At 47.0% G+C, this 9,577-nt stretch overlaps 4 protein-coding genes across 4 annotated transcripts; all 4 read right to left on the bottom strand.

The window, feature by feature from the left end:
- Window positions 1-880: 880 nt before the first annotated feature.
- LOC117899118 (GILT-like protein 1) lies at window positions 881-3,951 on the bottom strand. Its single transcript, XM_034808907.1, has 4 exons — window positions 3,791-3,951; window positions 1,828-1,962; window positions 1,401-1,760; window positions 881-1,338 (listed from the first exon to the last, which is right to left on the bottom strand). The coding sequence occupies exons 1-4, from the start codon at window positions 3,860-3,862 to the stop codon at window positions 1,153-1,155; spliced, it is 753 nt and encodes a 250-aa protein (XP_034664798.1). The 5' UTR covers window positions 3,863-3,951; the 3' UTR covers window positions 881-1,152.
- Window positions 3,952-4,692: 741 nt separating this feature from the next.
- LOC117899121 (dolichol-phosphate mannosyltransferase subunit 3) lies at window positions 4,693-5,162 on the bottom strand. Its single transcript, XM_034808914.1, has 2 exons — window positions 4,972-5,162; window positions 4,693-4,909 (listed from the first exon to the last, which is right to left on the bottom strand). Exons 1-2 carry the CDS (start codon window positions 5,119-5,121, stop codon window positions 4,775-4,777), a joined length of 285 nt encoding a protein of 94 aa, XP_034664805.1. The 5' UTR covers window positions 5,122-5,162; the 3' UTR covers window positions 4,693-4,774.
- A 224-nt stretch (window positions 5,163-5,386) lies between these two features.
- LOC117896510 (protein yellow) lies at window positions 5,387-7,041 on the bottom strand. The gene is made up of 3 exons (XM_034804864.1): window positions 6,575-7,041; window positions 6,125-6,518; window positions 5,387-6,059 (listed from the first exon to the last, which is right to left on the bottom strand). Exons 1-3 carry the CDS (start codon window positions 6,917-6,919, stop codon window positions 5,569-5,571), a joined length of 1,230 nt encoding a protein of 409 aa, XP_034660755.1. The 5' UTR covers window positions 6,920-7,041; the 3' UTR covers window positions 5,387-5,568.
- Window positions 7,042-7,185: 144 nt separating this feature from the next.
- LOC117896677 (protein yellow) lies at window positions 7,186-8,827 on the bottom strand. Its single transcript, XM_034805122.1, has 3 exons — window positions 8,793-8,827; window positions 8,371-8,618; window positions 7,186-8,313 (listed from the first exon to the last, which is right to left on the bottom strand). Coding segments are annotated over exons 1-3 (1,311 nt in total). The 5' UTR covers window positions 8,795-8,827; the 3' UTR covers window positions 7,186-7,252.
- Window positions 8,828-9,577: the final 750 nt, after the last annotated feature.

The raw sequence follows: 9,577 nt of genomic DNA on the forward strand, positions 1-9,577 counted from the left end.
TCGCCCCGCACCAAAAACAAATTACACGATAAGCAGCTGACGCTGCTCCAGCCAGAGCGATCAAAATATTTGACAACAAACATGTGAATTACGGACAGGCGGCAGCTACCACCATCAGCCTTAAGGGGCTTCCTCGACAGCTGCAATCCGGTTAAGGTGCAGCGCCACATCGCTCAACCTGCCTGCTCCCTGATTTAATCCGATTCTAAATGTATTTAAATTTACAGAGAAACACCAAGATCCATAGGGCATCATATAAATAAACATGTTGATGTAAGAGATTTGTTTTTTTCGCTCTTTGCTAAGTAGTAATAGAAACAGTTTTGCTATTTGGGGGATACCCTGAGGTAATTACGCCTCCATTACGATTATTAAATCGTATTTAGAAATGTGTAAACACCGTAATCAGATGAGAAACGAGATGCAAGATTGCGGCTTGACAGTCCAATGGGATGCAAACATGCAGCAAGCGACTTCGGTTGATCAAAGAAAGAAGTTCCCTGGCACAGAAAAGAAGTGGCAGAATGCAGCCATCAGACAGAAGGCAAAAATATACAAAATAATCATAAAAAATAATCATAACTATGATTTGGACCTTGCACTACAATCAAATATATTGATACGTCTACACAACAAAGTTGTTCCCCGAGGTTTGGTATCCAAAGCGTTTCCTGTTTTGGATAGTGTCAGGGTTACTTTCTGCCGCGTAAATGGATAGTTTTTGGATACTTTTCTAGGCCAAGGAAGCTTTTACAATAAAATATTGTATATTCTGTGGAAATGTTGAAACTATTCCAATATTCTCCACAAGCTATTCCCAGTGTAAATATTAATATCCAAGCTGCTTAAAGTTCATATTAAAACAGCACAAAATGCACAATTGTTTCTGTTTTTAACTTGTTTATTTAATTGTTACATTTAAGAGCAGTCCAGCTCTGGCAATATAAATGTGATCTCTGCTAAACATATTCGAGCTGAACGTTTGGACGGCTTGGGTGTCAATTGGCCTAAAAGCAAACCAGTAAACAGAACCAAAAAAGAGAAAAACAAATCATAATTCATGGAGATGATTCCCCTTATTGGACGGAAGTTTGGGGTGGAAGCAGTTTGAGATTCAGATGTAGATGTAGATGTAGATGCACAGTTGACAGCTTAGTAGAAGGAGCGGATAAACCAAAGACCCAGCAGGGAGCTAAGGATGGCGCTTACGCTGGCCAGGCCAGTGGGTACGGCGGCATTGTGCTGAGCGCAGATGCGGGGCTGGGGCGCAGAGACGTACTGGCAGAGGGTGCCAATGAAGTTGACCTGGGCACGATCGTTGACCTTCTTCTCGAATTGCTGCAAGACAACAGAACATACGATTAGCAAAGGAACAGCTCCAGGGGAGGGCTTCCACTCACCTCATTGAAGAGCACGCTGGGCACGCTGGTGAGGGGCTCCTTTAGCCGGCCGGTGGCTTCGCCGGCCTTACGCAGCAGCTGACTGCCCTCGGTGGTGTTGGCGCAGGTCTTGATGTTCTCCCAGTTGTTGATGTGGTTCTCGGTGGCGCAGCGCTGGCCGGGGTACACGTTGTCCGGGAAGTTCTTGCCGGCACGCATCAGGCAGTTGATAAAGTCGAGGGTGAGCGATTCGCGCGTGTACTCAATCTGGTAGGAGTTGGCCTGGATGTGCTCGATGGCGCAGGCATGCACCTTGTTGCCGTAGCACTCGTTCGGTCCATGGTGGCAGGTGAAGGTCACCTCGGAGCCCTGCGTAAAGAACTGCGGGGGCCCAAACAGACTCCGATTGTAGATGATGAGCCATTGTTCTGGATGCCACAGCACTCACCTGGGACTTGCCGAACGGCACAAATGTGAGATCCACAACATCGCGCAGCTCCCCCTTTACGGCCGGATAGAGTTGCTCCGTAATGAACTTGGCGCTGTCCGGGCACAGGGACTCGTAGTAAATGGCAATGGGCACCTGAAACGAGACACACACGCAGAATGGAAAACAGTTGTTTAGGCGGCAATTTGCATTTTTCGAGAGTGCAGCAGCCCAGTGGCCTGTGCCATGCAAATTCATTTGCAAATCAGTTGCGGGTGACTTGGCAACTGCACAATATTATTACACTCTTTGTTCGTCGAATGCTGAGGGGGGTGGACATGCTGTGACATGCCTCACTTGGCAGTTGACAATATTTCAGAGAGCTTTAACTGGCATTTGCTCGTGAGAGAGGAACAAGTATGTAGATATGTATGTATGTACATATGTTTTATGTATGTATGTACATACTTACGTTCAGTATGAATGAAGATTTGGTGTTAAAATTATCTTCTCAACACCAAAGAGCAGCTGGACAAACGCGGCAAATGGTGCCAGTCCATTATTTTAATTAACATTTATTATTAATTTTTGTATTGCAACGGAAATTTCTTTACTAGAAATTGTTCTTTAGTTTGTACATTTGTATTTATATCTATACATAGGTACGTTTGTGTGTCCAAATGTACCTAACGCTAATAGAGTGTGGATTTTAGCTGTCCGGGCTTCACCTAGTATTTATTGTACAAGTACCGTAAATATGTATGTTTGTCGACTCTCCCAATTGCCAGCATTGACGACTCATTCAATTTCGATCAGATCAAAGCAAGCAAAAGGCGCTGATCCCAGCTAATGAGGCTGCTCTCGCTCTTGGTCTTTCACTCTCTCTCTCTCTTTTGGTCTCCCTTTTCTCTGCATCAATAAAAGTACTCGCACTCCCCCCCGCCTGAGTCACAGATTTGATTCGCAAAGCAAAGCAAAGTTTCCGTTGGCTGGCACTGAATACAGTGGGCATCCGCTACAAACTATAACAATCCCCGAAACATATGTGCATGCATGTTGTGTGAATAGTTTTAAGTAAAGCAAAAACTATAACGCAAACGAATTTAAAATAAAAAGTGGTTAGAGAGCCACCAATCATGGGATCTGATTTGTAGAAAATTGCTTTAAATTTTATCCAACTACACGGAATAGTTGTTGCTGTATCTCGTGACGAAGCAGCGGCAAATGATGCGCAATTAACTTAACAATGACTTCTAAAAAATAATAAAAGTTAACCAAATGGTGTGCACACACACACTCACACACACTGAAGTATGCAAATTATTATTATTTTTTGTTGCTTTTGCTTTCCACGAACAAAGCGTCGGGTTGGAGTTGAAGCCAAAGTTATATAAATTCGCTGACACAACGCTCGCTGGAAGAACCATTCTTTTTTTTCGTTGAATCAACCACAACCGAAACAACAGCAACAGGTTGGCGGGAGGGGAGGCTTTGGAGTTGCAGTTGGTCGCCGGCGGCGCACACCGGTTCCCCGCTATGAGAAACTGGTATCGTCGCAGAAACCGGTTCGCATCACAAACAACAAACGAAAATGCCAGCAGAGCGCTGCAGAGCTGAGAGCCAACCCTCCCCTCCCCACACTTGTGTATAATGGAAATTATGTTGAATGATTTTCCACGGCAGGGCATGGTATTTTCCGACGACAGCCTACAGTTCATTCAACCCCGTGCCACTTGTTGCTGCCCCAAAAAGGGTGCAGCACCAGTCCACATACAAATAAGCACTATTTAGATTTGGTTTTATTTTTGCATTTATGCATTTCTTCACCTAAATACTCGGCCCTCGTGCTTACAGTGGCGTCTTCGGCGAGGCCCTGACACGCTTATTTGTGCTTGTGCAATCTTTATTTTTGCGCGCTGATTCGCGTGACCTCGGTCTAGGGCTTGAACACTTAAGGATGGGCCAGATGGGGCCGTAGACTCACCTTCGCAGCACTGTGGACAGCGGCGACCAGGCAGCTCAGCAGCAGGCAGGCACCAATCAATTTGTGACTCATTTCGCTTTCTATTGAATTTTTCGGACACGTAACGAGCGGCGGTTCTGTTGCGAGTGATGTCTAAGCGCGTTTTGTTTGTGCTCAAAGCTTGACGACGCTAGCTAGCCTAGCCCCAAGAGCGCGACATTTCAAGCATGCATAATTGGTAGTGCTGGGAAAAAATCGATTCAAAAATCGATTTTAATCGAAACTTTGGTTTTGGTGTAAACATCGATTCCTGTTTTGGAAATGGAAGTTTTTTGGGACCAATTGAAAGACATTTCATCACCTATTTACCACTATTTAACGCGAATTAGAGTAAAGCAAATGGGTTGGCATGGTCAAACTATGAAAGGTAAGTCCACTCCGCGAAAGCTTCCATTGGTAGCTTACTTCTCAGCTTGGCTTGACTTGAGGTTCTCACAAATATAAGCTTTTAGTGATTTCGCAGCCTGTTGGTACGTTCTCATCTTATGCTAATTATGGTTAGTGGCTCCACCTAATACTGACATACCTTGAAGCTAAGTTGCTTTTTACATGTATCGATATCGCTGGCTTGGATTAGTTAGAGATGGCCGGGAATTTGAATTGAGTTTAATTTAAATATTAAAGCCGGGTATCCAGCACCGCGGAAGCTTGATTGAAGATGAATGAACATTATAGGAACTTTCCTACATCCGGAGTAAGCTCTGCTTCCCAAAGCTTCAAACAGTCTCTTGGGTGTCTGCGGTATTTGAATTCGACACAGTCTCAATGTACAATTGTTTTCCAACTTTTTTTCACCTGGGGAAATCAATCTCATGCGGCTGCAACGTTTTCCGCGCACGCAAAACCCAAAATGTGGCTCACAATACATTGGGATATAACTTTTATAATTAATGGAATTACAAATTAACATGCACATGGTTTCAGCGTAGTATGTTGCCCACTCCATCAGTCCCGAAACCGAAATCCCTTGGCAATCAAATCCTTGCGTGCCTCCAGAATCTCAGCCTGCAGTTCCTTTGCCGCCTCGGGGCAGTCGTTGAAGGTAAAAGTACGGTACAGCACAGTCCACACGGAGTATACCTAGGGTTATTGGAAGAGATGGGTGTTACTAATGCGGCATTCTACGAAGTCCCTCAACTTACGCCAAAGAGCACCAGGAGCAGAAGCGGCAGCAGTTGAATTTGCAGCAGATATTTGCTCGTGAACTGCGTTTGCACTGTGCCCAGCACCACAGAGAGGTAGGGCACTGCAAAGAGCGTTGCGTAGAAGAGCCAGCGTTGAAGGTTCGTCATATTTAATAATAAATGCGAATTAAATAAAAAATAAATACACGTAAACACAAAACAGGTGACCGCGGACTTATCGATAGTTTATATACCGCTTGGCCCTGAGAAATATACCTTCCCATTTTCTAAATATACCATACATCTTCAATCATTTTCATCGATTTTGATATTCTGATTAAAATTACCAGCTATTTAAGACTCTCAGCACTAAAACTACAATTTTATCCGATTGACGAATCAATTTTCCACAAGATTGACTAGTTTTTCGGACTTCTTTTTATTGGATTGCTTGCAAATGAAGTTTCAAACAAAAAAAGTCTAATCCCGGTAAAACCGACTAACCATTGCGAGTGCCATAGCAGTCAGCTTTGACGCGGTAGCATGTTAAAGGCGAGATATCGCTACTTCTTATCGATACAGTTTGAAACTTTTCAAAATTAAACACTACTTGAATTAAACTGGGATGGGCGGGGTCTCCGCAGCGCCCACCGTACACGGAGTATTGGCAAGCAGGTCAGCCGTGCGACAGCCAATTATCTGAAACTCGACCTCACTCTCACGCAATGTGCCGCCCACAAAAAGTTTCGGTTCGCTGCTCAGGGCCCAAAGCTCCTCCTCGCCCTTGGAATTTCGGTTGATCTTGAGGCCAGTGACGAACTTGATCTTCTGCGGATTGTAGGCCACGACCCGCAGGTCATCCGCCGTGTAATTTGAGTGCTCCTTCCAGCTAATCAGAGCGCCCAGGCTGATGAGACTGCAGTAAAGATTTCCAGAGTTATCCATGACCTCCGATTCGCACTGGATGCCCCGTGTGCCGAGTACGCGGAACTGATCCTTGACTGCGCTTGAGTTGGCAGACTGCCAAACGGTTTCATTGTTGACCAGCGACAGGGGAATGGCAAACTCATTGAAGCCATTCAGAGTGTGGAAGTACAAAAATCGATCTGAAAAAGAACCACCAAAGAGCTGTCAAAGGGAGTTCTTGGAACATCCAAAATTCAAACCTTACCTTCCACTTCGCTGGGACTCAGGCTCACCGTGAATATGCCCGCGTGCGAGTTGCTGGAACGTGCGAGACGCTCCACAGACGACGGCTTCATCGACTCGTGCTCTATGCGCCACGACTTGCCCGTGAGTGAGTCGTAGACGATGAGGCCATAGCCCCAGGCATCGGCTATGTACGCCTTGCCACCCAGGCACTTGTTGGGCGCCCCACTCTCCGCCAGATCCACCACCAGAGCTGTGAAGATCGAGACGCGGGGCGTGTACGCATTGGGGGGCAAGGTGTGCCGCTGCACCAGCTCATCCTTGACCAAATCGAAGGTGAGTATCTGAGGGGGGCACAGCTGCAGGGAGTTCACCTGCCCCGAGTCGACCACCCAAAGGCGCCAGCATTCATCGATCTGTGGGAAAGAACGATGCTGGAGATGGAGATCTTAACTTTTCCGTTTGCACTTACAAATGTTCTGATGGCAGAGGTAATGCCGGAGCAATTATTCGGTGGTAGGTGCCACTCCGCGTTGGGGTATGCCTCCAGGCGTGGATTCTCCACCAGCTCGTTGTCACTGGCCAACACAGTGGCGAGGGTGAAGGGCGTTTCCAGGCTCAGCCGTGGAATGGTGAGAAAAGTGCGATGCCTGCCCTCATCGCCGTACTCAATGTCCACATCCACGGGCAGGAACTGATGGCTCGAACTGAGATTCGTCCACTGGTGTAGCGTGTGGAGTTGTTTCACGAACAATTGCTGGCACTGCACGGCAGAGAAAACACACAGCAGGAGCACTGCACTTTGGATCCTCGACATTGCAAGCAGTAGAGGAGCAGTGTGGAAGCAGTTGGAGAAGCAGTCGCGAAGCAGTAGGAGTAACTGTTGGAGAGCCGCGTCCAATCCCCTCAGACGATGCGTAAAGACTGACGCGCAGGTAGTTGAAGGCTCGGCAAAGGTGTTATAGCCTGCTCGTCGCTAACAGACCCTAATTGACCAAATAGGCGACGCATCGAGAGAGAGAACATAAACAAAAGGTCAGCGGCAGGTACACAAGGGTCAAGCAAACAGCATCGAATGGAAGGGAATATTTTCGAGATTTATAGACATCTTTTATGGTGGCTCACAGCAGATTGTTTACGTTTACATAGCCTAAGAGCCCACACAGCCCCGTCCCTGCAGCATGTCATCGACGTCGCAGCGCTGCACCCGATAATTGATCTCTTTGTAGTCGATGGTTCCGCCAAATACCCGCTGGAGACGATTCGAGAGCAGCCACAGCTCCTCACGGCCATCGCTGGGCCGTGTCACGATCTTCATGCCACTCACAAATTGCAAGGTCTTGGGGTTGAGTGCCAGCAGCTTGAGATTGGCCTTGGTGTAGGGTGTCTGTATGTTCCAGCCGAAGATGCCGATGGGTTCCAGGAAGCCGCAGAACCAGAAGCCACTCCGGCTCACGGCATGGGCCGCACACTGCACACCTCTTCTGCCCAGAGCGACGAACTCCTCCAGCGAAGAGCTGATGCCACGCTGCCAACGTGTGGAATTCTGCAGCACATCCAAGGGTATGGCCAGCTCCAGCTCATTGGACAGCGCATGGAAGATCAGATGGCGACGCAGGCCCAACCCATTGGGTGTCACGGCCAAGGCCAAGGCACCGTCGAGCAGCTCAAAGCTCTCCCCAGCCACTGTGTGGGTGCCAAAACGTGCATCGGGATACGTAAACTTGTTCTCCACGCGCCAGGATTTGTTGGCCTTCACATCGTACACGACAATGGCCTTGCTGGTGGGATCGGCCATGTACACAAACGCCTCCTTGCACACACCCAGCGGCGGGGGATCCTGAATGTCCGCCAAGATGGTCACGAAGCGGCTGACCTTTGCTTTGAATGTGTCCTCGGGCAGACGGTAGCGGTGTATCAGCTGATTGCTGGCCAAATCAATGACCACCACTTGGGGCGCACAATGTTGGACAAACTCAATCTCGCCGCTGTCCAGTATCCACATCTGGCCGCAGGCATCAATGTGCACGCGGTACACGGAGGTCAGTCCATTGCAGTCGCCGCCATGGCTCTTGTGCCAGTCGTAGCTGGGGTATGCCTGAATCTCGCTGCCATTCTCACGCTGCACCTGGGTGACATAGCCCAGGGAGTAGGGCACACCCTGACCGAAACGCGGCGTCGTGATGAAGTGACGCGCAGCTCCACCCTGAGCTGGAAGAGCGATTTAACTTTATTAATGTATCTTTAAGTTTATCTTTCATTGCTTACGCGGATAGTACACATCTATGTCGATGGGTATGGGACTGTCGGGATTGTAGCGCCCATTTCGCAGCACCTCCTCGCGATCCCGCTCACTGGGGAACCCGTACTGAATATTCTTCCACTCGTATACCCTCTGCAGCTCCCTGTACTGTGGATCATGCTCGAATGCTGGCTGATGTGGCTTGGGCCTGTGAGTGAAGTACTGCGCCGCGGAGAGACTTGCGAGGGCCGATAGAAGTAGAGGCAGCAAATACCTAAAAAGAGTGAGAGATATCAATATTACTCGACCTTAAATTAGGGGAAAAACACAGTCTCGTCACACCATGGAAGCTTGTTCAATTATTATTTATTCATGGGTATTGTAAACCTCCCAAAATGGAGATTTTTGTTGCTTTCTTCACCAGAAACTTGTCTTAAACTTCGCTTACATTTTGTCTTTCTTATTGGTAGTTCGAACACTCAGAGATCCTTACTCAAAGGCTACTTCCATTGAACTAATTCAGCAGTTGCCGAAAAAGCCATAAAATTGCCAAATAACAAAAACAAAAGACAGTTTTGCACAGCATACTCGTTTTCAACCTGTTTCTTAAATTTATATTTTAGCTCTTTGTTTTGTTTTTTGCTCTTCTTTCTAGAGACTCATCTTTAGTATGCCCTTTCGTGGGGGTACATCAATTGTGTTCAGAAGTTCGTCACACGCAAAGCAAAGCATTTTTTGGAGCTTGGGGAGACTCTTGACTGCGAATAGTGATCCATTTAGGGCTGCCCTGTCTACCGTTTGCTCTTTTTAAGCTGCTAAAATATATAAAATAAAAATTGCGCATAAAATTACCTTTCTGTATCAGCAAGCGTATTGAAAGCCTCGACCCATGCCGCTCTGAAATCTAGTTTGGGCTTTTAGCTGCAACCAAAACTGGAGCATTTCCGACACAAAAGTCTTGACATAATGCCATAGACAGGCAATGCACACATTTAAATCAAAGCTGTTATCAGCTTATTAGCTAACCAAACTCATAAATAACCCATTGATCATGAATAAACCATTGAATCTTTATGGTTCATGGGGCTGCGTCGATTTTGTCTGCCAGTTGTTTGGTTTCTTGCATGCAAAATACTTTGATGGAGGCGCATGCCACTCAGTAATAACCGCAAAGCAACCAAAGAGTGCAGAAATTAATCATCGTAACTAACAAAAACTTGTTCTGCTGTCGTT

Source organism: Drosophila subobscura, chromosome O, assembly GCF_008121235.1.
Source record: "Drosophila subobscura isolate 14011-0131.10 chromosome O, UCBerk_Dsub_1.0, whole genome shotgun sequence".
Taxonomy (NCBI): domain Eukaryota; kingdom Metazoa; phylum Arthropoda; class Insecta; order Diptera; family Drosophilidae; genus Drosophila; species Drosophila subobscura.

Coding starts and splice junctions, on each gene's coding strand:
- LOC117899118 (XM_034808907.1), bottom strand. CDS start 3,862: ATGAGTCACAAATTGATTGGTGCCTGCCTGCTGCTGAGCTGCCTGGTC. Junction 1,963..3,790: donor CTGTCCACAGTGCTGCGAAG/GTGAGTCTACGG, acceptor GTCTCGTTTCAG/GTGCCCATTGCCATTTACTA. Junction 1,339..1,400: donor CCAGCGTGCTCTTCAATGAG/GTGAGTGGAAGC, acceptor GTTGTCTTGCAG/CAATTCGAGAAGAAGGTCAA.
- LOC117899121 (XM_034808914.1), bottom strand. CDS start 5,121: ATGACGAACCTTCAACGCTGGCTCTTCTACGCAACGCTCTTTGCAGTG. Junction 4,910..4,971: donor TGCTCCTGGTGCTCTTTGGC/GTAAGTTGAGGG, acceptor CAATAACCCTAG/GTATACTCCGTGTGGACTGT.
- LOC117896510 (XM_034804864.1), bottom strand. CDS start 6,919: ATGTCGAGGATCCAAAGTGCAGTGCTCCTGCTGTGTGTTTTCTCTGCC. Junction 6,519..6,574: donor CCTCTGCCATCAGAACATTT/GTAAGTGCAAAC, acceptor TCTTTCCCACAG/ATCGATGAATGCTGGCGCCT. Junction 6,060..6,124: donor GAGTCCCAGCGAAGTGGAAG/GTAAGGTTTGAA, acceptor GTTCTTTTTCAG/ATCGATTTTTGTACTTCCAC.
- LOC117896677 (XM_034805122.1), bottom strand. Junction 8,314..8,370: donor CATAGATGTGTACTATCCGC/GTAAGCAATGAA, acceptor TCGCTCTTCCAG/CTCAGGGTGGAGCTGCGCGT.